Genomic DNA, 26,226 nt, shown 5'->3' on the forward strand with positions numbered 1-26,226 from the left:
CAAGCTAAAAATAGTAAGTTTATCCCACTCGCATCACGTTCATGCCTCTCATTAAGGCTGTTGGTGGAGCAGACGACAGCATGCATTAATTACCTCAGCTGAGTTGGCAAGGCTTGGTCTTATATACGTACATAAGTAATATAATTTTCTCTCCAGTTAATTTACTGGACTTGATAATCAGGTTTCATAACGTAATAGGTCAACAAATCTGATAGTGAATCTTTAAAGTAAAATATTTACTGCAAAGAAAATGCAACATTGACAACTCATTGAAGGAAGACTGCGACGTTCGTGCCTGAACGTTTTACAGATGAATGGCAATAATATGGACCTCCTCTGCTCAACCATATATATTATATATATGTGTGTGTGTGTGTGTGTGCGCGCGCGGCGCGCAAAACAATGATGTAGATTCAGATGGATGCTGAAGTACCTACTATCCATGAATTTGAATAAATATATATATATATAATATATATATAGATATATATATATATATATATATATATATAATATATATATATATATATATATATAATATATATATATATACAATCTTGTATTACGTCGTACAGATAAATATTTGTTATCAGAGTCTCTTTAGCATTTTAGGAATCGAGTAAGACTTCCGAAACGACAATAATTTAACAGGTCGGATCCACGTAAAATAAAAAAGCTGCACCATGGAAGTCGTAGCTCAAATAGTATCGAATCAATCCAAATGGAACATCTTCCGTGGAGTGAAATGGTTGTGGACCAAGAACAAACCTCTGACAGTTGGGGGTGGTGTTGTGGTTGCCGCTTTCAAGATCAGGGAAGTCATCAAACGTAGGCAGAGGAGGTGAGTCTAGTGGATACTACTTTTGACAACAGGTGAATGTTAAGGCGAATGCCGCACTAAGATATGTATATTCATATACTTTTTGGGATAAATACAATAATATATATATTATATATATATATATATATATATATATATATATATATATAATGTATTAGTTAATAAGTAATATCTTCTTGCTGCCGGCTCCTTTACGACCTACCTAGCAGTGAAATGTGGAACTGACTATTATACTGATAATACTGAACTGTAATCATAATCATCATGGGAAATGTAATAATAGTGGAGGATTATTATCCTGTTTTATGTAATAACAACATAACGTTTGTGAGAATATACTGACTGTTGTAACATCCGGGGAAATAAAATATTTGACTACCAACTATAGCTTTAGTCCTATTTCCGCTGTTTAGAGATTTATGGTAAAATTAGTATTTATAAAAGGAAAAATCGTGATTAATAGAGAATAGAGAAATGCAATGAGATTTAACATATTAATATCATGCTAATAATATTTATATTATTTTCCAATCCTCATTTTCAGTATGTGATCGTAGCGCATAACGTTTTTTTATTTTAGTAGTAAAAATCTAGTTTTATTCTTGGGATTATCCTAACGATTATTATGCGAACAATACCTGCTAACTAGTTTGATTCATTTTAAAGGAAACAACTTACGAGGTGATTATCATTACAATTTATGCTTGGTCTGAGTTCCTCGTTGGGCGAGTGGATTTTGCGCTCGGCCACCAGTCCGGAGTTCCGAAGTTCAATTCTCGGCTGGGCCAACGCGGAACCAGAGGAATTTATTTCTGGTGATAGAAATTCATTTCTCGATATAATGTGGTTCGGATCCCACAATAAGCTGTAGGTCCCGTTGCTAGGTGACCAATTGGTTCCTAGCCACGTAAAAATATCTAATCCTTCGGGCCAACCCTAGGAGAGCCGTTAATCAGCTCAGTGGTCTGGTAAAACTAAGGTATACTTGCTTATGCTTGGTCTGATTCTTCGTCCCAAAGATTGGAATGGGCCAACGCAGGAAGAGACGTCGTCATTCTCCACGGCCTGGGGCGAGGATTGTACACACCCAGCGTGTCGCCCTACGTCATGAAGCTGGCTACCTACCTCAGGATGGCTAACATTGAGCATAAGGTGCGTCTCACTCCGATGGTTGGACGGATGTTCTTGTGTGTGTGTGTGTGTATTTGAAAGAGAGACACGAGCGACTGATGTCATACTTTCTTTGTGTGTGTGTGTGAGAGAGAGAATTTACTATTTAGAGACTAAATGGTCACCGTAAAGACAGATTGATATATATTGTGTGTGTGTGTGTGTGAGGGAGAGAAAAAACTGAATATCAACGTGACTGAATGATGGCTATGAATAATATTGATGTCATATTTTGTTCACTTGAGGAGAGAGAGAGAGAGAGAGAGAGAGAGAGAGAGAGAGAGAATTGAATATCATTGAGACTAAATGATGACTGAGGACATGTTGAAGTCATTTTGAGAGAGAGAGAGAGAGAGAATTGAATATCATTGAGACTAAATGATGACTATGAGGACATGTTGAAGTCATAGTTTGAGAGAGAGAGAGAGAGGTGCCCTTGGATTCTTTTGATATTCTTTTAAACCAAAATTCATTGTAAACGTTGCTCTTAGTCAGTTAGACAATTAGTAAATCGATAAGCAATCGATATTCCAATTATTATAGTCATACTATTAGACAACTGCAGGAATATTACAGTCGAGATTCTTTATTTAGAGTATATTCATACGGGTCCTCCCTTTTAAGCATCATTTCGATTTCCAGACAAATGAACATTCCATTTTAAGAAAAATTTTTTTCACTTTTTTTCCATATATTAGTACTGTAAAAAAGACTTCCATTTCAGGAGTGGTCATAAGTTAATTTCAGGTGAACTTTCCAGGTATAATAGGTTGAAAAAGATCCTCCATTTTATGACTGGTGTTGAGCTGGAATTTCCAGGTGCAGCATATGTAAAAGGCCTTCCATTCCTAGAATAAGAGCTAAAAGTTGCAATCCAGGTGGACTTTCCAGGTATAATACCTATATCTAGAAAGACCTTCCATTTTAAGAGGCTTTAATTCTGTGAACTTTCCAGGTATAATTTATGTATAGAGTTACTTTCAAGAGACTTTCCATCTAACGTATAGTGACTTTTGACTTCTAATTTCAGATGGACTTCACCGAACCCCTGGGTCCTAAGGGCAAGAGTCCGTGGATCACGATAAACGGACAGTCCATGGGTGACTCCCAACTGATCATGGACTTCCTAGGAAGTCACTTCAATAAGGACTTCTCAAGTCATCTGAATGATGAGCAAAAGGCCGTGGCCTGGTCGTTCGCTGTCATGGTGGACGAGCATCTAGCATGGTATGAAAATTACAAATGATATAAGATTATTCAGTCATTATTATAAGATTAATAATACTTTGTTTTCGAACGTGCTTATAACATTCGTATATCAAGATACTGTAGCGAAGGGGTAAGAAAAAGGCTGCGTCTACAAACTTACTAATTTATGCAAAGTTTGCTGTTGTTTTTGATTAATCTGATCTTATGCCAGCCCGGGATCTTGCTCATAGAGCAGGCCGTAAATCTTTTTGGATGTTTAGGTGATTTTAGGAAATGAACATGAACCTTTATCATGATCCTATGGACGTGGCAGTGAAATAGTATGTGTGAAATGAAAGGTTAACAGGCAAAGTTACAAACCTCTTTGAGCCCTAAGGCTTAACCCGTCAGTGGCAGAGAAAGAGCGACAGTAGCGAGTACTGACGAGTCGAGATAGCCAGCAGAGAAAAATGAATTATTTATAGTAAGAGAAGGAAATTTATTCAAATGTTGGTTTTGATTAAGTTGGCGTTATACCAGCACGGACTCTCGCTCCTAGAGAAGCCCGTAAATTTATTCAAACAACAAACAGACAGGTCGATAGCTCTTGCGGATGGAGATGTAGTGCCTGCCCCAGGCGAACAAGACAGAGGTTACGGGCTGGCAAAAGGTCAGCTTAAGCTAAAACAACAACAAGACAGAGGCCAGAATGCAATCAACTGTGTTTGTTGAAGGATGGAAAATAAGTATATCTTAGTTTTACCAGACCACTGAGCTGATTAACAGCTCTCCTAGGGGTGGCCCGAAGGATTAGATATTTTTACGTAGCTAGGAACCAATTGGTTACCTAGCAACGAGACCCACAGCTTATTGTGGGATCCGAACCACATTATATCGAGAAATGAATTTCTATCACCAGAAATAAATTCCTCTGGCTCCGCTTTGGCCGAGCCGAGAATCGAACTTCGGACCACCGCATTGGTAGCCGAGCGCGAAATCTACTCGTCCAACGAGGAACTTGGAGGATGGAAAGATTTAACATAAATCAATGTAAAATGAAGTTATGATACATATAGCTTGAAAGCTGACATTGTAAGCTTGTATTAAGAATGATACATTTAACACAACATTAATGTGAATGATAATAATGTACAAAGGATGCGTGACATCTGCTGTGTTTCTCGAATGCATGTGCTTGGGGCGCGGTGATGCTCATTGCAAGATCACCCGGTCAAATGAGATGGACGGATGTGGGACCTTCCAGTACATTGAAGTTGTACTTAATTTTGGTATGATTTTGATGTGTCGTTAATTCACGCCTCTCTCTCTCTCTCTCTCTCTCTCTCTCTCTCTCTCTCTCTCTCTCTCTCTCTCAAGGCTATATCACAAGCGAAAAACCTTCATCTCTTTCTGAATTAATATGATATTTCCAAGTCATTAAATCACAGCAGTAATTTTCTTGCCCAGAGCTTTGTTCATACAGATTTTCCCGTTTTCCTATCAACGCAGGACTCTGAAGGACTGGCGATGGGTACGAGATGGAGGTCGGGGCGTCATCCTGGGCATTGGGCTACGTCCTTCCCTGCTCACCTGGCTTCCCATGATGAGAATGAGCTGGAAGCAGAAGGGGTTTATGAGGGCACAGGGTATTGGAAGGCATACCCACGCAGAAATCGAGTCTTTCGCTAGAAGGAACTTCAGAGCCCTCTCGAATTATTTAGGTAACCTGGCTGATATTCTCTCTCTCTCTCTCTCTCTCTCTCTCTCTTCTCTCTCTCTCGCTCTTCAATCTCTCTCTCTCTCTCTCTCTCTCTCCTTGGCATTAGTGATCATTGGTGTTATGAGGGTAAATTACCTTAAATAATGAAATCACTTTTCAATATCTGTTTGTAAACACGTTTATTCGTGTTCACATATTACAAAGACATAATTTCATCTTAATTTGCTTGATTGCTTATGGGATATTTCCACTTTAAGTCTACAGACACTAAAATATCTATTCTCGGGGTGCTCGATAGATCACATCTGAACATATATAGTGAATGTTGAGGCATGGAAGTTTAACGCAACGTGATTGAACCTCGTACCGTGGAATGTTCCTTTTCAGGAAACAAGCCTTTCCTCATGGGAGACGAACCGTGCGAGGTGGACTGCTCTCTCTTCGGGTGCCTCGTCCAGATCAGATACAATTACCCTGGATCGCCTTATACGTCTTTGCTGGAACGTAAGTGGTGGTTTTGCGTTTATGTGTCTTAATGTATGCATGTAATTACAACGCCAAATCTGTAACATGTATATTTATATATATATATATCATATAGTATATATATATATATATTAATCAAACTGTATGTTTTCTGAACCTATTTAATGTCTAGTTAGTTAGTTAGTTTATTTACAAAACATACAATACATTATGTACTAACATAAATTTATACAAGAGTACGTTATTTTAGTTACAAAAATCATTGAGAACAAAACATATATTTACACATACATGATACACACACACACACACACACACACACACACACATATATATATATATATGTATATATATATATATATATATCTATATATATATATATATATAGTATATATATATATGTATATATATATACATATGTAATAGTGTGGCACAGTGTCGTTATTCCAAAAGACAATAACTTAATAATACTTAAGAAAAGGCACGAAACGGATAATAAGGAAGAAAGGGAAAGGGAATAATAAGATAATGATTTTTCTTAGCGAAGGGATTTTGTACTCCAAACATTAGGCTTTTAGCCATTAGACATCTGGTTTTCATCTCCCCCAAAAAAGCCTCTGTCCGTACCAGCGATTAGTGACCAACAAGAGATTATGGTCGATGAGGGATATCGCCCAGGCATATTCGAGAAATTGGAAACTACTCTCATTTGCGCCTATGACTAATCGCCGTTCCCCTCGTGAACAGGTCAGAGAGAGCCATTTGGCATACGTTAAAAAGGAATTCTATGACCCGTTGTTCAAAGGAGGGGAGTGCCGAACTCTTAAGTGCTCCACCCTCCCAAATATAGGCCTCTAGTATCGACGAATCAAAAGCCATGAGTGTTGGTCATAAGACAGCCCAAAAGGGGTATCAACGAATGACCTATGAGGTTACCAAGGGATACGCCCCTAAGAAGCCAGGACATGAAGAAGGAGGCGTATACAAATTCAAAGCCTACGAATTACTGTAGAAGACCTGACAGGAAGGCGGTCTCGTATGAAGTTAATAGCCACTAAGACACAAAAAGTCTTTCAGAAAATGCCACACCCAGTCAGAATCCAAAAATCCAAAGGCGGGGCTAAGGAGATTTCAACTGAACAAAAAGGCGAGACAGAGAGAAAAGAGAGCAGAGAAAAAAAGGGGAACAGAGAAGCCAAGAGAGAGAACAACCGGGGAGCCTGAGGGGAGAACTGCAGTGGCATGGCCGTGAAACAGAGAAAGACAGAAGAATCCCCAGAAGAAGAACAGGTGCAAAAGTGTGGTGTGCGAAGCAATCAAAGACAGTGAAAGTGACAATCAATACTTAGTAAAATTCCCTCGTGCCTATAAACTCGTAATTGCAACAAGTGCCAATTAAGTTTTATCAGTCCAAGAGCCCAGTAACTCAGAAGGTGGAAAGACATTTGTAAGAACCCCTACGAAGAATAAACCTATGTTAGGAAAATATCAATCTTCATTTCTCATCCTAACAGAACCCCTTTACCTAATTCCCCAAAGAACAGCCTCCAAAGTCGGCACACGTTACCTTAGATCTGTGCAAAGAAAGTAAGTACCGTCACAGATAATTGGTGGCAGAGCGATGGGATACGATGAGATAAAGATTGATATAGTGACAAGATTAATTGTTGTCGAGCGGTAAGGATAGGAAGAGACAAAAGACACAGCAAAGAAATGGTGATTAGCGACGTGATACGAAGACACGAATGACAGTTAAAAACAGCGGCAGCGAAACAGAATCAAAAGTTTAGTGTCGGCATAAGAGATTTCAATCCATTCACGCCACTCGAAATAGAAGTTCTCCCCTAAGACAGTACCAGTGCTTCCCCAAATTCAAAGACAGTTATCGAGTCGTAACAATAAAAGCGCTCCAAAAAAAGCACCCACACTTCACGAAGAAAAGCTCCACTCCGAAGAACAAGATCAGGCGTTTTACCAGAAGAACAAGATGTCGAAAGCGTGAAGAAAAATATCAAGAGGAAAGAAAACATAATCCCGAAAACGCAACAATCAACGCAATCCTGCTCTGAGAGGAGAGAGAGAGAGGGGGAACCAACACATCATTCAACGCGCTGGTAGGCGAACGCAAGCTGTCAGACGTAAACCCGGATGTCGAAGACGACGAAAGAAGTTAAGTCCAAATAAATGTCCCACACTTACATAACATTAAACTTTATTAAGAGTAAATTACGCGATTAACATTTCAGTTAGACAATTCCTGGTATTTCAAGATTAAAAGATTTTCACACTGAACCTTTTTTTTTGGCAACGAAACTCTATATTTCTTCATTTTACTAATTATAACTAATCAGCTACTAAGACCTTTTCCCGAACATTTGTATTTACTAACCAATAACTTTAAATTTTAATTTGAATTTTGATTGTGTCATTTTATGTTATTTTTTTTGTGATTTTGGTTGTTTTGTGATTTCTTGTACTTTGTTTTTTTTTTTGTTTTAGTATTTGCTTTTTACTTTTATTCGTTACGTCGAATGAATGTTTACTTGTTTTTATTTTGTTTGTTTAGGATAACAAGGGTAATTCACGGGAGGTCTCTCGTTAGCGTACACTTTACGGTCAGTTCAGTATCGTTTTACCAGAACTATTAAGAGGGTTTTTGTTGTTGTTTAAGAATCGCTTATCGGTAACGTAAAACTGAGAATATTTCTGGGGAAAATCCTTTTATTTTTTTTGGTGATCGAATACTTAAGTAAAAACAGTTTATTGTCATTATCATTATTTTCTTTTTGGGATATTACTGTCATAACTTTGATACTTTTAATGATACTCAGTACTTAAGAAAATTTCCATTAACGAGTCGATGGTCAAAGGAAGACCGACTCCTTATCAGAACGTAAGAACGCCTGTGCTCACGAGAAGTCAAACAAGGAAATTAACCATGCCGGAAGGTACACAGTCCGCGAATTCGAGCGCAGCAGTAATGGGAACGCATAAGGGACATGTGATTAATCACATAGCTAAATTTTGCGGAAGAAGGGATGGTCAGTTAGCTTGTAACTTAGAAAACTGGATAGAGCAGGTGGAGACACGCCTAGATAGCATAACGGGGACAGATAGAGAAAAGCTTATTGAAGCCAAGAGTTATCTTGATTTAGAAGCCGGAGGAGACTTAGAACGATACGTTCACTCCGAGACTTACCGAGATCTTAAGAATTGGGAAGAACTGAAACGGTATTTTAGGAAGGTTTATTCCACAGTTGGTGAAAGAGATCCAGTTACTAGCTTGGCAAGGATCGTGCGTCAATTTAAGTTAGACGAAAGACGTTATCAAGAGTTTAGCTCTCAGTTGTATAACAATATGAATGAATGGGGTAACTTCATGGAATCCACAGGTTGGATAGAGGTAGAAGGAGGCAAGCAAAAAATGCTAATGAGTCATGTTAAAAAAATATTTAGACTAGCAATAATGATTGGAAGCCTGCCAACGGAAGTTATTGCAAGGATGACCCGTAAGTGGGAGACATCCGATGATGTAGCAGAGATTGAAGAGGAGGAAACAAAAATTTTAGGTAGAAGACCTGAAGGGAATCCTATATACAGACCTTTAGTCGCTATAGGACAACAGGAAAGAGGTCCAAATAGATCTAGGACACCATCTAGAAATCAGAATAAGATACCAGGTAAATCTTCTCAAGGAGGATTTTCGACAGTCACGTGTTATAACTGTCAGAAGAGAGGACATTATGCCAGTGACTGCCGAGGGATGGCCTTCTGTCCTTTCCATAAGAGAACAGGACATAGTGCCCGAGAATGCAGAAATAAAACTGTTTCAGCTCCTAGAGGTAGATCTCAGTCGAGAGGCAGAAGTGGAAACAATAGTCAATCTCCCCCAGTTAGAGGAAATAGGGATTCCGTCCCAAATAGATATTCTAATCAAACAGCAAGCATAGGTTATCAATCAGTTCAGCCAATGTCAGACGACGCAATGGGAAATTTTCTGCTTACTGGTACAATGAATCTTCCTCTATAACAGAGAGAACGTCCGGAATGACAAAGCTAAGCCCAGCTACACAGGTCAGCAAAGTTGATGTAGGGAATGAATATAATTATAGACCATTATTTCCCGCACATGTCGGTCTAGAGAAACCTATTATTACATTCTTTGATACAGGTAGTCCTAAGAATATAATGTCAGAAAAGGTGTATCGGTTGTATTTTTCTCACTTAAGATTGAACACAGCGGTAGATTGTAGAATCACAGACGTCCAGGGTAATGATATCCACGTAATTGGACAGTTAGATTTTCCATTTAGGCTAGGAAGAATTGCTCTAAGAGAAAATGTTCTGGTAGCCAGAGATATACAATTAACTTTTGCTCATTTGCTGATAGGTTATCCAACTATGGCTAGACAAGGGATAAGCATTGATGCTCCTAGAGAACAACTAGTGATTAACAACGGTCATGAGATTTCTAGAATACCAATATGCAAGTCAATTAAAAGAAGCCAAACTCAAGAGAATCCCACGATGAAAGGTATTTTAAAGAAGGATAAGACAGAGGGAAGATATCCAGAATGCATCACGAGTTCACAACAGATCATTAACCTCTTAGAATCAAATCAATGCACTTATTTAAAGTTAGAGAGGGAATTAAGACTTAAACCAGGAGAAAGTACGTGGGTAGAATGTACAGTAAATCCAATTTTTGAAGGGAAGGAAATTCTCACGCTTACTGAAAAGTCGCAAGTAAACGGAATACATTATTCTTCTAGTTTACACGAAGTCAGACAGGGCAAAATAGCGTTACAGATTACGAATAACAGAGGAGGAAAGGTTAAATTAACACCAGGTACAGAGATAGGCTTAGCAGAAGTATACTCCATACCTATCCGAGTTGTAGAAAGGGAAACGGTAGCCGCGATCCGTAAAGGAAATGAAAATTATGCTCAGGACATAAAACTGAGAAGAAGAGCTAAAATAGGATCTCATTTAAAGGACATTAAGGAAAACCATGTTAGAGAAGAATTCATAGACTTATTGTGCGAATATCAGGATATAGTCGCTCTAGACGGCGACACCTTGGGAAATACACGCGAAATAACGCACAAGATAGACATTCCATCAAACACAAAGCCAATCTACATACCAGCCTACAGAGTAGCACATTCCCAGAAGGAGATCATTGAAAGAGAAGTACAAAGAATGAATAGGCAAGGAATAATAGAACCATCTAAATCCCCATGGTCTTTTCCACTTTTGCTAGTTCCTAAAAGGGACAAAACTTACAGAATAGTTGTGGATTTCAGAAAATTGAACCAAATTACTGAAAATGATCCTTATCCAATGCCGTCAATGCGAGATCTTATCGCCACTATAGGGTCCAAGAGATACTTCACCACTATAGATTTATTGCAGGGATTCTTGCAAATCCCTCTAGACGAAGAAAGTAAACCTTTGACTGCTTTTTCCACTAGTAACGGCAGATACCAGTATGTAAGAATGCCATTTGGTCTAAAGTCAAGCCCGGTAACTTTTGTAAGATTAATGGATAAAATTTTGGGCGATTTACTAGGCAAGGACGTACACTGTTACATAGATGATTTGGTAATAGCAACAGACACTATAGAGGAACACATAGACTTAGTCAGAGAAGTCCTAAAGAGATTAAGAAAAGCCAACCTGAAGCTTAAACTGAAGAAATGTAACTTCCTTAAAAGGAAAATAGACTACCTTGGTCATACACTAAGTGAAAAGGGCGTAGAAGTAAACGACTTAAAGATTAAGTCAATTAGGGAATATCCTACACCTCAGTGCAAGAAGGACGTAAAGTCATTCTTAGGTTTAGCAGGTTTTTACCGCAAGTTCATAGGGAACTTTGCAGTCATATCAGCTCCACTAACTGAACTTTTAAAGGAACACGTATCATTTGTATGGACAGACGAGCAGCAAGAAGCATTTGATGAACTGAAAGAAAGATTAACACATCCCCCAGTACTTAGCTTTCCAGACTTTGGCAAAGAATTCTTTTTAGCCACGGACGCAAGCCACATTGGTATAGGAGCATGTTTAATGCAAAAGCAAGATAATAAGTATAATGCCATAGCTTATTACAGTAGGAAATTAAAGCCCTCAGAAGTGAACTACTCAGTAACAGACCTCGAGTCTCTAGCTATAATAGACGCTTTAAAGCATTTCAGATATATCATTTTTGGTTACAAGATAACCGTGTTCACGGATCATTCAGCCGCAGTAGAAATGCTAAGAACCCTAATTTTTCTCGACGAAGAGCCCGTTGGTTCATGACAGCCCAAGATTATGATATAGAGGTGAAATATGTCCCTGGGAAGACGAATAAGGTAGCAGATGCATTATCAAGATATGTGTCACAAGGTGATAGTATAAATATGATAAGTCAAGAAGAAGAAAAGAATGAAACAATGTGCAAAGACATAAATGTACTCACCATGCATTATACAGAGGAGCTTTCCCGGCAAAATTTCATAAGGGAACAAGAAAGAGATGAAGATATAAGGGAACTGTTCAAATACGTTAGAAACGAAAGAAAACACAGCCAACAAGAATTAACCGAACTAGGTAGGAAGGTTGGATGTCCCACAGATGCACTAACGGACATAGATGGCGTATTAATTTGGATGTGCCACGAATATGACCCATTTGGTCAATTTCTAGGTGTACTGCACAAAAGGTTAGTACCTAAAAGTCTAAGAAACAAGGTCATTGAGCTAATGCACGACGATGACATGAGAGCTCACCCAGGAAGGGATGAGACAATTAGATTAATCCAAAGAACTTTCCATTGGAAGGGAATTCACAAAGATGTTAGTAGTTATGTGAAGAGCTGCAATATATGCAACAGCTACAAAGGAAGAACAGACAAGGAAGTACCACTAGGGAAATATCCTATCCCACAGACTCCTTTCGAAAGAGTATCTATTGATCTTATCACTAATCTTCATACCACGAGTAAAGGGAATAAGAATATACTAGTATGTATCGACGCGCTCACGAGATATACAGAGTTGGTACCACTAACTAGTAAAAGTGCCAAGGATTGTGCAATCGCTCTCTTCGATAAGATATTTTGCAGATATTCTGCCCCACAGCTCATTATCTCTGATAATGGGACCGAGTTCAACAACTCATTAGTTCAAGAAATTTGTAACGCCTTTAAGGTAGAAAAGGTAGCGATACAGCCGTATCACCCAGCTAGTAATGGCTTAGTAGAAAGGAATAACAGGAAGGTTTTAGACGTATTACGTCACACAGTAGGACAGGATCCTGACTGGGACGTCAATTTACCTTTAGTCCAATTATCATTAAATGCAAGGCATCATACGAGTATTCGTGCAACTCCCATAAAAGCTTTGATGGGATATGAACCCAGATTACCTTATGCATGGCTGAATCAGCCAGTACAGCCTAATTACTCTGAAGATATCATGAAGATAAGAATCGGGAACTTTAAAGTAATACACAAGCAATTGCACAAGAATTTAGAAGAAGCCCAGCAGAATATGATAGAGAAGCATCAAGAAGGATTAAGGCCTGTAGACTACAAGAAAGGGGATGAAGTCTATATTAAGAAAGAAGTAAGAAGTGGTATTAATTATAAGTTAGCCACAAAATTCACAGGGCCATACAAGGTCGTAGACGTACAAGAAACTAAGATAAAGGTTAAGAAAATGAATAGCCAAATGCCTTCCACATATGCTGAATCATTAGAAGAAGAAGAATTTTGGATAAACAAGGACAAGGTCAAGAGAACCAAAGAAGTTAAAGAATCCGAAATGACAGAGACGTCAGAAGACATTCCAGAAGAAGGAACTAGATATAACCTAAGAAATCGAAGAGTCACTTTTCAGTGAAGCAGAAGAACAAACCCATTAATTCATCCCATTATTCCCATGTATTTATTTGATTTCTTTATTGCTAAGTTTACCTTCATCGGTCGACTTAGGAATAATCTTTTATTGTTACAATTCTTACTTTAATTAGTCGGTTTGTAGCAATTTTTTTGAGTTACGTGCACTAACTTCAAATTTATTTTGACTTGAAGGGAATTATTTGGGTATGTAAGAAACAGTTCAATGCGCAGTATAAGAATTTCAAGACGTATATTAAGTTTAACCGTTCCATAAGAACATTCTTAGAAGTAAAAGAATAAATAAGACGGGTTAAGATAGACATTAAGAGATTTTAAGATAAGAGAATTCGTTTCAGAAATGACTAAGATATTGAAGGGGTAATTAATATACTTACTTTGTTCAAATCCATTAGATGTTGATTGATGATAACTTACTAATAAGATATTAATCGATGAAGACTCACTAACAAGAAGTTAATCGATGAAGACTCATTAACAAGATAGTAGTTGTTGAAACTTACTAACAAGATATTGATTGGTGAAAGCTTACTAATTGTTGTCACAGTAGAAGAAACCTACAAGTATTAACCACTAACCGGTTCCTTTAACCGAGTTGCCAATTTTGTTTTAGTATCAAGCAGTAAGGTTATAGTTTAATATACAAGGTTACTCAGAAATTACAGTAAGAATGCCCAATGAAATTTTGCATAAACACAATACACAATCTCAGTAGGAAGTCAAGGACACCCTCGTTATTGCATACAAATACACAAGGATATTTTCTCCCAGGACTTAGTCTCCAAACAACAGGTCGCAGCAAACAAGAAGCCATCAAGTGTCGTCAACAAAGAAAGAAATTTATTTTTCCATAAAGAAAAACGATATCCACCTAGATAGAATAGGACAGAGGACTGAACCAATCATATACTGTAAACTTGGATAGTTATCATTTTTTGCTTCTACCATGCATTTATATAACTTTTGTGACTTAAGGGCTTATGTATGTTTAACTTTCAGTTTTCTTGTTTTTTGGTGATTTAGTTTTGTTTGCATTCAGTTTCACGTTTCTTAATGTGATTTACTCATATTTGAATTCACTTTGATGATTCCTTTAATTACTTAATGAAGTATTTGTTCCTTAATCAAGTATTTGTTCATATTCATATTCAGTTTTAATGTTTCTCTGAATGTTACTTACTCAAGAATTTACTCATGTTTACATTCACTTTTGATTGTTGCCCTTAACGTTACTTAATCAAGGATTTGCTCATGTTTACATTCACTTTTGATGTTTTTGAGTTAAAGTTTCAATATGATTCCAAGAAGCATAAGTTAAGAGTCCTCTTGTAGGTATAATATTTGCTTCAGCTTAGATAACGCTGTCGGAGTCAGCGAGGTAGCGGGCCGAGACTGTAATAGTGTGGCACAGTGTCGTTATTCCAAAAGACAATAACTTAATAATACTTAAGAAAAAGGCACGAAACGGATAATAAGGAAGAAAGGGAAAGGGAATAATAAGATAATGATTTTTCTTAGCGAAGGGATTTTGTTACTCCAAACATTAGGCTTTTAGCCATTAGACATCTGGTTTTCATCTCCCCCAAAAAAGCCTCTGTCCGTACCAGCGATTAGTGACCAACAAGAGATTATGGTCGATGAGGGATATCGCCCAGGCATATTCGAGAAATTGGAAACTACTCTCATTAGCGCCTATGACTAATCGCCGTTCCCCTCGTGAACAGGTCAGAGAGAGCCATCTGGCATACGTTAAAAAGGAATTCTATGACCCGTTGTTCAAAGGAGGGGAGTGCCGAACTCTTAAGTGCTCCACCCTCCCAAATATAGGCCTCTAGTATCGACGAATCAAAAGCCATGAGTGTTGGTCATAAGACAGCCCAAAAGGGGTATCAACGAATGACCTATGAGGTTACCAAGGGATACGCCCCTAAGAAGCCAGGACATGAAGAAGGAGGCGTATACAAATTCAAAGCCTACGAATTACTGTAGAAGACCTGACAGGAAGGCGGTCTCGTATGAAGTTAATAGCCACTAAGACACAAAAAGTCTTTCAGAAAATGCCACACCCAGTCAGAATCCAAAAATCCAAAGGCGGGGCTAAGGAGATTTCAACTGAACAAAAAGGCGAGACAGAGAGAAAAGAGAGCAGAGAAAAAAGGGGAACAGAGAAGCCAAGAGAGAGAACAACCGGGGAGCCTGAGGGGAGAACTGCAGTGGCATGGCCGTGAAACAGAGAAAGACAGAAGAATCCCCAGAAGAAGAACAGGTGCAAAAGTGTGGTGTGCGAAGCAATCAAAGACAGTGAAAGTGACAATCAATACTTAGTAAAAATTCCCTCGTGCCTATAAACTCGTAATTGCAACAAGTGCCAATTAAGTTTTATCAGTCCAAGAGCCCAGTAACTCAGAAGGTGGAAAGACATTTGTAAGAACCCCCTACGAAGAATAAACCTATGTTAGGAAAATATCAATCTTCATTTCTCATCCTAACAGAACCCCTTTACCTAATTCCCCAAAGAACAGCCTCCAAAGTCGGCACACGTTACCTTAGATCTGTGCAAAGAAAGTAAGTACCGTCACACATATATATATATATATATATATATGTATAATATATATATATATATATTATATATATATATATAATATAGATATATAGATATATATATATATATATATATATATATTATATATATATTATATAAATACACCATAACGTGACTGGAATATCTTGAAGTAATAAAAGTCCACACTTACGTAAATGTGTATGAAAAATACTTAAAAGCCGGGAGCTTTTGTCTACTTGATCAGTAGACCTCATCAGCCGTACTCAGAGTACGGCTGATGACGTCTACTGATCAGTAGACGAAAGTTCCGTCTTTTAGGTATTTTTAATACACATTTTACATAAGTGTGGACTTTTATTACATCATATATATATATATATATATATATATATATAGACTTATATATATATATATATATATATATATTCCAAAACAAAACATCAAACCTATAAATGGTAGGTGAACACTTCACTGATATAATCCCAGCACATCATGAATATACCTACATAAATCAACAACTAAATCAGGCTCCACATCCATCACATTAGCCACACTTGCAAAGTCCAACCTATTAAATCTTGTCCGGCAACCGTCAGATAAGGAACAAGAAAAAAGTACATGGCTTTCTGATTGTACACTACTATTATCACATGAGTATGTTATTCAGTTGAAGGTATTTTCCTCACTTGCAGATGATTACCCGAACCTTGGAGCTTACGTGACTCGTATGAAGGAGCGCCTTTGGCCAGATTGGGACGACTGTTTGCTTATTCCAAACCTTCATAAATGACGCCATTGGCTAATGAGCCCTTGATGACCAATTGTTGAATGTGTAATATTGTAATATGTTTCAATAAAGATTTGTAAATTCTAAAATGGGAATTTTTTTTTTTCTTTTAATAACTGCCGTCTCTAGACCTAAATCACTCAAAGAAGGAAATAGCGTTGAGTAAAGTTTGGCTGTTCGTGATGATTTTTCCTTCTTTGTGTGCTTATGAAATAGTAATCATTGTTCTTGTAATAATGTCATAGTGTGTTCAATGCATTAACACTTAGAATTCATCAATTTGATTATTGTTCATATTCTAACGATTTTTCCTTCTTTGTGTGCTTTTGAAATAGTAATCATAGTTCCTATAATTATTTCATAGTGTGTTCAATGCATTAACACTTAGAATTCAAGCAATTTGATTATTGTTCATATTCTATTTTAGCAGTTATTTATAGGTGACGTGATTGAATTTTATCAGTGCCATTGCCGGTAGAGCTGCCAATCCGGTGGTCCGAAGTTCGAATCCCGGCTCGGCCATCGCGGGAACGCCTCAGTGGCGTGGTCGGTATGGTGTTGGCGTGCCACCTCGGTGGCCTCGAGTTCCATTCTCGGGCATTCGATTGAGGTTTTAGAGATATGTATTTCTGGTGATAGAAGTTCACTCTCGACGTGGTTCGGAAGTCGCGTAAAGCCGTTGGTCCCGTTGCTGAATAACCACTGGTTCCATGCACGGCCACGGTCTAGGTATATTAGGTCTGCCGAGTTATTTACCAAAATAGGAGCGCACTGCCCATGACGTCACGCGAAAGAACGAGTGGTGGCATATTTCTCATGTTAGTTGCCAGTTTCTTTTTTTGTTCCTTAATTTTTTCACAAATAAAGGTAGTTAAACATCAAATTCCTTAAAAACACCAATAAATTTATTCAATAGAAACATATATTTCATGAAATAAGTAAAGAAAAAATTCTTTAATTTTCTAATTTTTTATCATTTTATTGCACGATTTACTCCTTTTTTTTTCATCTCGATTTTCTTGTTTATGTATCTCATCCTAAAAGACACAAAATTCAGCAAAAAATTAAATTATTTCACTGGGAAGATCAACACCAGTAGCTTTCATTTCACAAGCAAGCATTCTTATACGTGACAGGATTTGGATACATCTCTCATAAGTCTTAATTGTAAAAAAAAAAAAAATGTTCAGACTCCATGTAGAGTCGACTCTTCTTAATTTTATTGATCCAGAACCTTTAGCCACTAAAAGTGTCAGTTATCTCCTGACCTAAATGATGATATCGCACTGAATTTTTTTTAACATTGTGGCCACTTACGTATATATGGCAAAGAATCTTCTTCAATGATATCAGATATTGACCCCAAATTATTTGGATCTGCTGAAAAACTGGCCATATCCTCCGGAATGTTGTCTGTATTGTTGTTCTCAAATTCTAGATCAAATCTATATTCTAAATGTTGCTGTTTATGCAAATTTCTTACGCAAGTTTACGCTCGTTATAGGATTTAGCTTCTGCTTGATGTACTTCATCGGCACAAACTCAGCTGATAAGTAATCGTTGTTGTCCTTCTTTTCATTTAAGTTTGTTTTATCGCTGATTAGTGAAACGTTCTTACCGAGAAGCAGCTTTCTAATTCTATATTTATAGTTAATAGCACCCGGGTCCTGATTCAATTATCATGTTAATATATATTCTACATTACATTTTTATTTATTAACATCTCATATAGACGCACCTATAAGTGACACGATACAGATCACGCCCTTTTGGAAATTGTAATGTGAGCTTGAACTTGCGTTGCATACTTTTATTTTATTCATTATATTGATAATTTTATATAGAAGAGTTTTCTGGTTATCTAAGTCAGCTCCATAGCATTCCTTTATTTTACATCTCCAATCATGCATGATGAATTCATGAGATCAAACCAGTCATTTATCACAGATAAATTCTCCAGTAACCTTCCAGATACTACTTCCCAACAGCCCCATCTCACATAGATATTCAATAGAATTAGCATATTTTAAACTCTGAAAGTCAGCTTTTCAAGTTTAAACGAATTCCACTCACCTTGTGAGCTAGATAGACCACATCCTGTGCGTTACTTAACATTTCCCTCTTACAAGAATCAGAAATCAGTATTCAATCCTCAAAACAAAAACCCTTAGTTATAAAGTTATTTCTTTTCAGTTCTTTGATGTGTGTGGCATCGGGAAATACGAATATTACCCTATTATAGCATTTTTTTTTATTACAACTTGCTTTAATTTTATTGAGTCTGTCCCAAAAGCTTGCCATAAAATTTCTGATTGTTCGGCACTTGATCAAGAAAATAATATGTAATTACAGGGTAGCCTGCATTTCTCTACTTCCACAGTCATTTCTATCACCATCTCCTGGACACATGATTTGTCAAGATCATAAAAGATGGGATGTCTCCATTTAGCAGTCAAACCCCTCGATCAGCATGATAAGCTGAACCTTTTCATAAGATTTATTTAATCTATATGTTCCTTTATCATAATTACAGTGTTTTGCGATTTTCATTTCATTACAAGATATACGACTAGCCTTTCTTCTACAGTAAAGGTTGCAGCTTTTTTTTCATGACGGACAAAACTGACGTCTTCATACCTGGCTCAAAAGGGAAGAGTCTTTGGCGTGACGTCATCGTGTCCCCTACTGCGAGCCAAATAGCCTGGGCGTCCTCAGGCCTAATATACCTAGACCGTGGTTCCATGCAACGTTTAAACATCATACAAACAAACAAACAAAACCTTTAACACGTAACAATAAGACTTTGACACGGCACGAATTCCTTACTCGCCCCACCCTAGCGATGTTAGCACTTGAAAGACTATAGGCCACTAGAGGTATCACTATAATGGACAGTCCAACTGAGCTGCACACGTGACTACAGTTGTTCACTCTGGAAATTCCTTGTCATTAGCTAACAGTTGCTTGTTCACATCGCACAAGATCATTATTTATAAAAATATTCACTGTATGGCAGAGCAGTAGAGTATTCCAGTTTTAAAAAGTATGAGTACAGATATACGAGTAGGAGCAGCACTGAACAGTGACTACTCACTGCACTTGTAATAAATACATTAATGAATACAGATAAATTACATATCTGTAAATAGAACCCACGACCTAAGGGGTCATTGGTGAATTAGGAGCGTCCTACGTGACAATGTGAAACTAGACCACGCTGTGCAATGCTTGCAGTAGCCTGGTTTGCATTTGGACATATCATCATTTCTGTTTACAAACAGTTCACAACACCTTCCATGGGAAGCGGTTGACCTGTTAACCCGCAGCGGAAACTCATGACTTCCAAGCCGGCGGACTACGTATTCATTTTATATGTAAATCGCTGAGATAGCTAGTGTTCCGCTATCGACACGATGCCCTGTATTATTAGTTCTCTTCTAGTTACTCAACGGATCGGTTGTCCGACCAAACTATCTCTCTACTCCAGTGATGGAGCTAAGAAATAAAGCTGTTAAGTTAAAACATCATCATCCGTAGTCCGCCGGCTCGGAAGTCATGAGTTTCCGCTGCGGGTTAACAGGTCAACCGCTTCCCATGGAAGGTGTTGTGAACTGTTCGTAAACAGAAATGATGATATGTCCAAATGCAAACCAGGCTACTGCAAGCATTGCACAGCGTGGTCTAGTTTCACATTGTCACGTAGGACGCTCCTAATTCACCAATGACCCCTTAGGTCGTGGGTTCTATTTACAGATATGTAATTTATCTGTATTCATTAATGTATTTATTACATTAGGCTCGGACAGCTACCATTCAAGCCTTGAATAACAAAAGTTACGTTAAACATGGTTTCTTAGGAGTGTGCCCGTAACATATATTTAGTCATAATCATAAACAAGTGATTAAGTGCATAAAAGGTTTTGTTACATACACTTTTTGGACATATTCATAAATGAAGAAAAATGCATGGAAAATATAGATCCATGTTTGATATATATATATATATGGCATATAATGTAAATAATGATTATTAGGTACCAGAAAAAAATTTAAAGGTTAACATGTATACATGAAGATTATAGTAATAGGTAACCCGATTAAGAATAGTTGTTACTCTGTAAAGATACATAACATGATCATGGATAACTGTTCAAGAGTATTTGTTACTCTTTGTAAAGATATGATTGTGCACAAGATATAGATTCCTGGTACGTACACGCACCAACAGTTTAATATATAGGGCTTCAATATTTTATTAGGTGCCCGAAAGATACTTTTAACTGTTCATATAATATATATATAAGTTATTATACAAGTTTCATAGATACAAAAATTTCCCTCACTTCCACTACCCTTCTTTTTAATTTCTGATATGTGCCAATGGAACGATTCTCATATCAGTGGGTTGGGATACGTTTTGAACCCTAAATCTATTGGCCGTTAATATTTCTAAAATGTTAAACGGGCCTTCAAACTTAGGTGTCATTTTGTAATTTAATCCTTTGCGTACGTATACTTGTATATGTATACCTTATCGCCCACGGCATATGTTTTAGTTGGCTTAGCTATTTTATCATGATTTCTTTTCATTATGATTTGTGATTCTTCTAGGTTCTTACGAAGTATATTATAACGACTTATGCTTGCATCCATAACATCCTTTAAAGGATTTGATAAATTGGTTGTAGGCGTTAATACGTGGAAAGGCGTTATAGCTGGGGTACCGTACAGTGCTTCGTGCGGCGACATTTTAATAGATACATGATATGAGTGATTGAGAGTGCTTAGTACCGCAGGTATGGCAATGTCCCAGTTGGGGTCCATCCCCCCTAAGGTGACCCTTAAAATGTTTAAAACCTTACGATTTGCTCTTTCCACTAGCCCGTTAGACTCTGGGTGGTAGATCATGGTATTGATTTTCTTTATGCAAAGGAATTCACACAATGAGTTAAGGAAGTGATTATTGAATTCTCCGCCAGAGTCGGATATTATCATGTGTGGAATTCCATGTTTACAAATGTAGCACTCGTAAAACTTCCTAGCGCACTCGACCGTGGTTTTTGTTTTAAGCGCTATCAGTTCTGTATATCGAGTCAAGGCATCTATGATTACTAAGAGGTGCTTATTTCCTCTGTCTGACTCGTAAAACCCTGTTAATAAATCTAAGTGTACTCTTTCAAAGGGTTGATTGGGTACGGGATAAGCCCCTAGGCTGACAAGTGTCTTCGTGTGCCCTTTGTGTTCTTGACAAGTGCGACAATTAGCTATGTGTTTTTTTATATCTGTTAGCATCGTATGCCAATAAAATAAGGATTTGGCTTTCTGTGACATGATGGAGAAACCCGGGTGACCATGCAATGGATTTGCATGCAACCAATTTAAGACAGTGGGTATAAGTGAGATCGGTACCACCACCTGGTCGTTATTCAGCTGTGGTGTGTTGCGGGTTTTCCTCGTCACGGATCTACACAGGATATTATGTTTGATTATATAATTCTGCTGCTTATACTTTATATATTCCTTTTCCTTAGGATTTCCGTTTAAAGCGTTTATGATTTTTTCTAATTGCTGATCTTTTCTTTGTTCCGTCTGTAATAGTTCAGCACTCCAGCCCAGATCTTCCTGTTCAGATATAGTTTTAACAATAGGCATGGATGTTGATATATCTATTAATTCAGCTAATGGCTCCGTACAAGATGACGCGGGGTTGCGTGATAATGCGTCAGCAATGATATTTGCTTTCCCAGGTAAATACCCGATCCTCGCGCCAAAGTCTTGGATGATCATATGCCACCGAGTTCGTTTGGGGCTGTGACTAAAGCCTTTAAAGAAGTCGGTTAGGGGCTTATGATCAGTGAGAACCTTGACGGGATAACCGTATATGCACTAGTGAATTAACAATAGCAAGCCCTTCCTTGTCTATTACTGCATATTTACTTTCGGAAGGTCTCAGTTTACGTGAATAAAAAGCTATAGGGAAAAACTGTTTGTCATATTGCTGAAGCAATACCCCACCTACTCCTAGGTCTGAGGCGTCTGTTGCAATAAAGAATTCCTTACCGAAGTCAGGAAATTTTAAGATAGGGGAACTACACAGTTCATCTTTCAATGTATCAAACGCCTGTTGATGTTTCTCAGACCATATGAAATCTACGCCCTTCTTTATAAGATCGGTTAGGGGAGCGGCTATGATTGAGTAGTTGCGTATAAAACGCCTGTAGTACCCGCTACATCCTAGAAATTGCTGTATTCCCTTGACGTTAGTAGGTATCGGAAAGTTACGGATAGCCGATACCTTATCATGGACTACTTTAAGACCTTGACTAGACACCGTGAAACCTAAATAGACTAGTTCTGTTTTGAAAAATTCACACTTACTTATCTTTACCCTTAGGTTATGTTGCCTTAGTCTTTGTAGCACTAACTCTAATTTACGTAGATGTTCCTCTCTAAGGTATTAGAAAAGATTACAAGGTCGTCCATATAGGCATGTCGGATATCCCCTAACAAGTCTCCAAACACGATGTTGATCATTCCAATAAAAGTTATGGAGCACAACGTAAACCAAAAGGCATACGCAAAAATTCATAATGTCCCCTGGCTGTGCTGAAGGCAGTGTATGGGATACTCTCCTTTTCTAACGGTATCTGGTGGAAACCCTTGAGTAAGTCCGAACTGGTAAAATATTTGTTCTGACCTAGTAAAGATAGAATATCGTCAGTACATGGCACTGGGAATCGGTCAGGGATCGTTTCCTCATTTAAGCGACAGAAGTCTACGCAGATACGCCAAGTTCGATCTTTTTTCGGTACAACTATTAACGGAAAATTATAAGGGCTGTTTGATTTCCTAATGACTCCTTCCTTTAGCATTTTACCTACTTCCTCATTTATCTCATTCTGGAATTTCATAGGGAGTCTGTACGAAGGTACATAGATAACTTTCTGCTTTTCTTTTAACTTTATTTGGTGTTCTATGACATCCGTTTTTCCTAAGGATCCATCCGTAGTGGAAAAAACATCATGATATTCAGTTAAAAGATCAAGAAATTTCTGCTGAATTTCTTCTTCTTGAATGTCTTTATTGATTTTATTTTTTATAGATTGCAAAAGGGATTCATCCGCAACTGATTGAGCGTGATTGATCTCAGCTACGGTAAGAATGCGATGTTTATAAACTTCCACATCCAAGATATGTTGATTTTTGTGAAATACTAAAGTGGTATTCAAATGATTACAGACTTCGATGATACATTGTTGTTGTGAGCCGACTGTATAAATGGCTTGTGTGACGGATAATCCATGAGTTTTCAGAGTGTCGGAAAGGATTAACATTTCAGATCCCGGCAAGGTTTTCTTTACACGCACTAATATGTTCGAAGTTACGTTCGGCTCGAGAGTTTGCGTGCAAGCTGATATTACGGGTGAGCGAGAATTCTGTTGGGTCGCATGGATGATTTCTTGCGTCATGAGACAAGTGATTAGTTCTTCAACGTATGTTACTATTCTATTTGTTGTCCCCTTGTTATCTAAAACTGATTTTAAGGTGTTAGAAGACTTATAGAATTTTCCTTTGATATACACGCCGTGTTTTGCAGGGGCTAAGGTAATGTTTTGAGTGCCCATAGACGGGTATCCTATAATTACAGCAGGATACATATCAGTGTTTTGTACAACGATAAAGGTATCGGAAAACGTGTGCTTACCGACCTTGTACTGAACATGAGTTACTCCTACCACATTTAATTCATTATTTCCTATACCCGAGAGCCTTACTCCGGACTTCTCTATAGGGAAGTTTGAAAAAAGCAGATGATGAGTCCGCAAATCCATGATATTACGTGGACTACCAGAATCAAAGAATAATGTAAATGACTTATGATCTAAATTTACTGCATGTAAGGTTGGGCATAACTCATCTTGACTTATAATTGCCTGAATTTGTTGCAAATCTATGGGAACCTGCACTGATTTTTTGGATTCGGCCGTGTGTTTCATAGGAAATCGATTGCCTCACAATGATCTGGTATATGATTAAATTGATTATTTGATACAAAAGATGTTGATATGGATGACCCAACATCGTCCTCTCCCCCCCTGGAGCTTACTACATGGTATGTGCTTTGTTTTGCACACTCGGAAAATTCGTCTGACCTTGCGAGTTCTGGCTAGACAGCCCAGGAACAGAGTTACTTGAAGCACGATTTGTTTGTTTGTCATGCTGTGCAGCATTACTGTTCGCTGCTTCTTTTTAAAGTACTGAGGATTCTTCTTTTTGTTTTCATTGGCAACTGTTTGCGTGTTTTTAGGATTCTGCTGTTGATTCCGCAAGAAGCATCGATTATAGGAATGCGTGGAACTGTTGTGAATTGAACAAAAACGCGTCCGACAGTCTGAAATCATGTGACCTGGTCTTTTACAGTTATAACAAATCATCCCTGCAGCTTGATTGTTATTGACCACGTTTACTTGTTGTGGTTTATCCTCATTTTTTGCAAAAACATGAGTAAACAAGGGATCAAGGTCAGTATTAGACATGTGTTTTTTGATCTGTTTATACACATCTAGTTCCGTACTGTTGGGCTGCAGCTTTTTGTCAAAACACCGCACTAAAGCTTCAGGCAACATGACTGTCATACACGTGAGGTAAATCAAACGTATGAAATCTTTCACTGCGATTCTGGAACTTGTAACCCACGCGGAGTTACTTAAATTAACCTGATATTCATTTAGCCGGTCAGCAATTAGCGCCACCCGCTCTACAACATTAAGCTGAGTCATAGAGGCTTGGTTAAGGATGTTCCTTAAAGCCAGCACTACGTCTAAAGCCTCTTCACCGCCATATACAGCACGTAACCTCCTTTAGCAAAGTCTATGAAGCTGTTGGCTTCCTGTAATTGTACAGATGGGTCTGTGATGCCTTTTGCATTTAAATGAGCGTCTACTGATGAGATCCATGACTCAACGTTTTGAGGCAGGAACCCATTGACCCGACCTTGAAAAGGGACTATCGCTGACCTAGCACTAACGAGAGTGACTACATTGGGGTTGCCCGGTGCGGAAGAACCAGCCACAGTAGTTGCCATGTTAACTTTTATTTTTTTCTTATCACTACGATTTCTTGCGATCCTATCAAAATATCTATAAGAGTACACACGACCACTACGTAAACGCATATGCAATATAAAGTAAAAATGTGTTGCAAATAATAGGAAAATCCCCCCAAAAAAGATAATATTAATACAGATAATTTGATAAAGATATTTTTTGGAGAACTCCTGGAAGAAAAAGCGATTAGCAACAACGAGAAAAAGAATCTGCGGGCGAGAACTCGTAGTTGAAGATTGATTCCTGTAATGAATTCAGATTAAGATTGGATAACTCACCCCAGGAATACTGGACGATCGACTCTTGATGTACAACACTTCACTGAAAAAACCTGAATGGATAAAGAATGTACTTAGCTTTGGTATATATGCGGAAAGAATGTTGACGTTCCGATGACGTCACAGCCTCTCTCTCTCTCTCTCTCGCGTCGCAGGAAGCCGTCGATGTCGTGATGACGT

At 37.9% G+C, this 26,226-nt stretch overlaps 1 protein-coding gene across 1 annotated transcript; it reads left to right on the top strand.

Annotated features, from left to right (window-relative positions):
- The first annotated feature begins 561 nt into the window (after positions 1 to 561).
- On the top strand, positions 562 to 16,750 carry LOC135201839 (failed axon connections homolog). Its single transcript, XM_064231121.1, has 6 exons — positions 562 to 841; positions 1,861 to 1,993; positions 3,042 to 3,238; positions 4,709 to 4,920; positions 5,307 to 5,423; positions 16,567 to 16,750. Exons 1-6 carry the CDS (start codon positions 684 to 686, stop codon positions 16,662 to 16,664), a joined length of 915 nt encoding a protein of 304 aa, XP_064087191.1. The 5' UTR covers positions 562 to 683; the 3' UTR covers positions 16,665 to 16,750.
- Positions 16,751 to 26,226: the final 9,476 nt, after the last annotated feature.

The sequence above is a fragment of the Macrobrachium nipponense genome, chromosome 28 (genome assembly GCF_015104395.2).
Source record: "Macrobrachium nipponense isolate FS-2020 chromosome 28, ASM1510439v2, whole genome shotgun sequence".
Taxonomy (NCBI): domain Eukaryota; kingdom Metazoa; phylum Arthropoda; class Malacostraca; order Decapoda; family Palaemonidae; genus Macrobrachium; species Macrobrachium nipponense.

Coding starts and splice junctions, on each gene's coding strand:
- LOC135201839 (XM_064231121.1), top strand. CDS start 684: ATGGAAGTCGTAGCTCAAATAGTATCGAATCAATCCAAATGGAACATC. Junction 1,994..3,041: donor TGGCTAACATTGAGCATAAG/GTGCGTCTCACT, acceptor TTCTAATTTCAG/ATGGACTTCACCGAACCCCT. Junction 4,921..5,306: donor AGCCCTCTCGAATTATTTAG/GTAACCTGGCTG, acceptor GTTCCTTTTCAG/GAAACAAGCCTTTCCTCATG.